This window comes from Elephas maximus, chromosome 25, assembly GCF_024166365.1.
Source record: "Elephas maximus indicus isolate mEleMax1 chromosome 25, mEleMax1 primary haplotype, whole genome shotgun sequence".
In the NCBI taxonomy this organism is placed as follows: Eukaryota; Metazoa; Chordata; class Mammalia; order Proboscidea; family Elephantidae; genus Elephas; species Elephas maximus.
Genome location: NC_064843.1, coordinates 8,200,888 through 8,206,887, shown reverse-complemented (window position 1 = coordinate 8,206,887; position 6,000 = coordinate 8,200,888). Strand labels below are relative to the sequence as shown.

Genomic DNA, 6,000 nt, shown 5'->3' with positions numbered 1-6,000 from the left:
TGTGTCCTGTGCCTGCCCTGCCTCAGCAAGCAGCAATCAGCCCTGCTACTCAGCACCAGGGAACCAGGGGGGCTCAAGGCTGTGGGGTGGGTCGCAGGTTCTAGAAGCGGTCGGTGGTTCAGGGCGCAGCTTTTCGCTCACCTGTCACTCAGGTCAACTCTTTAGATCTGTGTTTGATAGTCAGGGTTCATAGAATGTCATATATGTGATCAATTCACTTGTTTTTCCGAGTCTTTGTTGCAAGAGGGATCCGAGGTAGCATCTGCCTAGTCAGCCATCTTGGCCCCCTCCCTCTTTTTACTTTCTTGATAGTGTCCTTTAATGCAAAATGTTTTAAATTTTGATGAAGTCCAATTTATTTTTTTCTTTTGTTGCTTGTGCTTCTGGTGTCATGTCTAAGAGTCCGTTGCCAAATCCAACGTCATGAAGATTTATCCCTACTTTTTCTTCTAAGAATCACATAGTTTTAGCTTTTACATTTAGATCTTTGATCCACTTTGAATTAGCTTTTATATAAGCTGTGACATAGGGAGTCTGGCATCTTTCTTTTGCGTGTGGCTATCCAGTTGTCCCAGTCCCATTTATTGAAGAGACTCTTCTTTCTCCATTAAAATGTCTTGGCACCCTTACTGAAAGCAATTGACTGTAGGTGTATGAGTTTATTTCTGGATTCTCAATTCTATCACATTGGTCTTTACATCTAGTCTTGGACCAGTACTAGACTGTTTTGATGATTACTATAGTTTTGTAATATGTTTTGAAATTGGGAAGTATGACTCCTCCTACTTTGTTCTTTGTCAAGACTGTTCTAATTATTTAGGATCCTTTGCATTTCCATATACGTTTCAAGGTCAGTTTTATTTTTGCTTTTCTTTGGTGCTAAGGAAGGAAGTTGAGGGAGAGAGAGAGTTCTGAGAGTTTGAGATGCTAATGACAACTGTCAATAAAGCAATGCATATAATATTCTGATGTTCCAAGTGAAGGCAGAACTAGAGATAGGCATTTGGGAGTCATCAACACAAAGATGGCTATTAAAAGGGACTGGATGAAATTACCTAAGGAGAAAGTACAGATTAAGGAAATGGAAGACCCTAGAGATGAGCCCCATATTTACAGATGAAAGAGAAACCTACAAAAGAGATGAGGAGTAGCAAATACTTGCCAACTAAGTGTTTTAAATTTGCAGTGTCACTGAAAGGCTGATTTGGTAAAGCATAAGGTATAAAGTGAGTCAGTGGTGACTTTTTTTTTTTTTTAAATAAATGTGAGCTACACTACCCAGTAGAGAGAAGCCAGTGAGAACGGAATTCAGAGCACTAGGAGGACTGTCCAAATATGCCATTGGATCATGAAAGAAAATCAGAAAATGCTGGTATGGACACAGAAACACATTAGATGTTAGAGAGATGAGGTGTTAGGGGAGTCCATCAGCTGAAAGGTCAGGATTTAAGGAATGAGGTATGGATATGCAATAATACTCTGGAAATGTGGAAAACCAAATTAAACCGGGTAGAAGCTCATTTGAAGAATCTACAGCTTAATTGTATCATTTTTCTCCAGTGACACCCAGGTTGTGGAGTGAGGGTTGTGAGTTAGTAGACAGACTGAATGGAGGACTAAGGCACCTAGACTTCCTGGGTGCAAGTAAGGACAGAAGGGTAGTAGACACAGAGGGAAAGAGGTGGAATAAGCAGCCTGGGACTACTCTAGAAAGCAAACTGGAAAGGCAGAAAGGCTGGGTCATATGAATGTTGAATATTGAGATGCAGAGGGGTGCAGCTCTTGGTGATCATGAGGTCCCAGCAGAAAGGTCTGGGAGGGAAGGCAGGACATAAGAAGTTGGGCTGCAGTACATATACAGTACAGCATGGGAATAAGTATTAAGTATGATGTTTTTTATCATGTTGGAGTCCTGTTAAGTTCTGGCCCAGAGGGGTAGGACATGATGGGGTTCATTCTAAGTCTCTCAGGGCAGCATGAAGTTTTGCTGTCACTGTTTCTTGAAATAGATCCTCTTTACCCTCTCAATAAATCTTAGCTAATGCTAAGAGGTGGACTGACACAGTGGCTGCAACAATGAGCTCAAGCATAACAACGATTGTAAGGATGGCTCAGGACAGGGCAGTGTTTCGTTCTGTTGTACACTGGGTCGCTATGAGTCGGGACCAACTCGACGGCACCTGACAACAACAATGCTAATAATAACATATGGCGAACTAAAATGTGAAGGTTTTTTTTTTTTCTTCACTATGAAGCCACTTTCAGCACTGTATTTAAAATACTGGTATGAATGAAATACTCTGCTACCATTAAAGAGGCAAGTGATAGTGAAGCTGCTGTTTTACACTTTGGATATCTGATTGGTGATGGATATTTATAAAATAATTTTATAGGGTAATATGTATCCAAGTGAGATATTTCAACTTAAATATAAAATTAAAGCAAATCAAATGTGTACTCATGTTAATTTATTAATCTAGCAAAGTATTATTACAATGAGAACTAGGAGCTTAAAAACCATGTGTCAAAATAGCCCGCTTAAGACTTCTCCCTAGAATTAAAATATTTAGGCAGTACAGTAACTATTTTAGACTATTTAGTGCCTTCTAATACATTAGAGCCATAACTGAATAAATACAGTCTCCAACAGTGTGCTAAAAGTACTCATCTACCAATTGGGTAAACATTTTAAATTAGGTACTCCACCCCCACTTCTAATTGTGGCTAAATTTTTATTTCTTGCAGTAGTATATTCTTAATTCGGCAAATTTAAAGAATACATTGAGTAAAACACTTAATTTTAAAATATATAATTTAAGATACATTTTATATAGTAAATTTTAATTTATGAAAGACAACTAATTCTGTCAATTCTGTCATTAGTTAACTCAGTAATATTTGCCTAATGCAAATAATACAAGAATGAGCCAATTCCTTTTACAGTACGGTTTCTCAAAATTTTCTAACAAAAGAATACTATTGTATGGACAAAAGTCTTTTGGGCTTGGAGCTATGCTGCAGTGTTTTTTTTTTCCTCCTCATCCGTAAGAAATTTCTTTGAATTTATAGGTTCCTAGGTGACATGTCTATTTTTCTCTTTTCGCAGTCATATACAAAAAAGGATCAACAGATAAAATGTGTGGATAACTGGGTTTCACATATTAACATCTTTCATCACACATGAATAATGACATCAGCCCTTTGCGTACATTAAGGAGCTCCTCTTCTTGCTACGGTCAAAAACAAAAACAAAAAATCACAGTTAGATTTTACATTATCACTGTAAGACTATCATATAAATTAGAAAAAAAAATCAAGCTGTTATTAAGTGATTCATTTTAAAACAACTCCTTTTATAAAGCTAGTGTATCAATGCACATTTCTACCCAATTTCCCACAGTCTAGATTATCAGTGGAATTCTGTGATCATCATGGGTATCTGACATGATCAATTGAGAGAAGACCTCCAATAATAAATCCCCAAATCAATGAAATTTAGATTTAATATTTAAGAAAGTCAAAGAGTCTAGAAAAAAAAAAATTCAAGGACCAAACCAGTTAGTTTGATTCAAGCTATACCAGTAGCTTAGCTGCTATATCCTGACCTCCCCGCTATTTCAGCGAATTGCGATTCTACTGAAGCTTAGTGAGTGCATTAACATGTACCTGTGTGCAAAAATCAGCACTAGGGTGTACATGAAAATGCCTGCCACCTTTGAGAAAACACCAAAGTCTAGTTCAATTTCTTCAGTGTCTTTATTCCCTCCCAGATGTACTCCTGCCCCTCTCTCCCTGCCACTCCCTCTACACACAGAATGCAGCTACTGGTCTACCAGGCCTTGGGAAAGTCAAGTAATTTTATCAGCAAATCTAGGTTAGTAAAGTTTGTTGTGCAAGGGTTCAACAATCCCTCTGTGTACTATGGCCTTGGGATGAGCTCCATCCTGACACACCATACCTTCAGGAGGTGGTGGGACAGAGGCCCGCTCACGTGCTAGGGGCTCAGATACAGTGCCAAGAGATCATTTTTCCTAATTTTTAAATTTGCAACTCGATATTCTTTTTTTCCCCTACTAGGACTCATTAATTACTTCACTCCTGTTCTTTTACTATAAATCTCAAGAACAGTGGGCTGAAACTGCCTTTCCCTCGACCCAAAAAGAAAACCAATTTCTCTTTAAAAGACATAAAAGCATGATTATTACATCTGAAAAGCCCAAACCAGATAATCAAATTTACCATTTCCTTAAGAAGCCTGTCTTGTAGCCTTTTCATGTTTTCTTTCATCAAACACATCTGTAAATAAGTAAATATATTTCACCCATCAAGTTTATCACAAAGATTTTGTTAGACTAACCAATATCAAAAAGACATATAAAATATAAAATTTATACCTCAGATGTAAAAATACCTTCTTCATTATCAGTATTGTGGATGACATTTTTATCAAATGATGTTCTCAAAAGGTGAAGCCTAACAAGTAAAACAATGAGAGTTATCTCTATTCATCAGGAATTCAAATTGAATTGCTAAGAATATAGTTTACATAATTTTAAATACACTTTCAAATAGATCAGCATTCAAATATAAACTTGTTTAAAACTCTAATTGTATAGATTTCAGTCACTAAGAATGTTAAACTAACCTCTGCTGTTCACTTTTCTGACAGGCACTGAACTTCTGAAGTATCTTTTCCCATAAGTCCTATTTTTTAAAGATAAATGAAACTATTAAAACCTGACAGTGGCATTGCTGCAGTTATATTATTCAAAATTTAAATAAACAACTTGGCTCTATACTAAGAATTTCCAGATGCCATACATTCTTTCAGACAAAAAAAAATGGGAGCTGAAAATTTCTCTGGATCTCTCCCTCATTATCAACTTAAGTTTAAGTTTGTTATGTGTTTATACGGAGCTGACTCAGGAGGAACCAGTCCCTGGAGAAGGGCATCATGCTTGGTAAAGTAGAGGGTCAGCGAAAAAGAGGAAGACTACCAATGAGATGGATTAACACAGTGGCTATGACAATGGGCTCAAGCATAACAGCGACTGTGAGGATGATGCAGGACCGGGCAGTGTTTCATCTGTTTGCACACCAAATCGCTGTAAGATGGAACCAACGGCAACTGACAACAACATATGGGGCTGGCTAAAAATCTAAGATAAAACAATTATTTTCTAAAGAACAGAAAGCTTTTAGGGTGAGCTAAAGCAGAAGGAAGTGAGCGAAAGTTTTCCTGAAGGGGGTAGTTCTTAAAAACAAAGTTTTAAAATTATTTTTAAAAGCACAAACCACAAATTCCTTCTCCAAATTTTTTAAAGACTGTGCCTCTTTTTCAAAATTCTCCAGCTCCTGTATGATGGTGAATTGAAATTTATCAAGTTTTTTATTCCTATTAACAAAACAAAATGAAATTAATTTTAAAAACTATAGCATTTAGAAGTTTTCAGGAGAGATTATTACTACAGAAGAGATTACAGACCTCTGCTCTTGAATATGATGGTTCATTGTTTTCATATGGTGTTGAGCTGATTTCCAAGACTGCTTAGTAAAATAATCCATCCTTTTGTAGTGGGTCTGAAAAATACTGATTTTTAACTTGAAAAAACTTTACAAAGTCATAATCAAGCAAGAACATTAAGGGCAAAGACTTTCCTATAAGATATACATGACTAAGAAAAACTTCAAAAAGTGAAAAATCAGAAACTCAGTTATTTAAATTGAAGTGTTAATAAGCTAGGTCAGTGACAGAGGTGGTAAGTTCCATTGGTAAGGCTTCCACCAAGAATTAAAATGCTAATTGTTGTTGCAAGACCATTACACTCTACAGTATTTACATGACTGATAGTGCTCATCAATCTCTTGAAGAACATGGCCTAAAAGTCATAGTTGAATTTTTTTTTTTTTACCATTTTTCACAAAAATATATATTCCCATCTAGCCACAGAACAGAATATATGCATTAGGTTCTCCTAAAGAGACTATGTTGACCTTGGG

The 6,000-nt window shown here is 36.5% G+C and overlaps 1 protein-coding gene across 1 annotated transcript in view; it reads right to left on the bottom strand.

Annotated features, from left to right (window-relative positions):
- Positions 1 to 2,883: 2,883 nt before the first annotated feature.
- Positions 2,884 to 6,000, bottom strand: part of SYCP2 (synaptonemal complex protein 2) — an 82,371-nt gene continuing 79,254 nt past the window's right edge. The window contains exons 38-43 of the mRNA XM_049869204.1: positions 5,486 to 5,580; positions 5,296 to 5,395; positions 4,646 to 4,704; positions 4,395 to 4,473; positions 4,240 to 4,296; positions 2,884 to 3,230 (exon numbers count right to left, since the gene is read on the bottom strand). Of these exons, the coding sequence (XP_049725161.1) occupies positions 3,162 to 3,230; positions 4,240 to 4,296; positions 4,395 to 4,473; positions 4,646 to 4,704; positions 5,296 to 5,395; positions 5,486 to 5,580 (459 nt within the window). The 3' untranslated portion in view covers positions 2,884 to 3,161. The remainder of the gene's footprint in view (positions 3,231 to 4,239; positions 4,297 to 4,394; positions 4,474 to 4,645; positions 4,705 to 5,295; positions 5,396 to 5,485; positions 5,581 to 6,000) is intronic.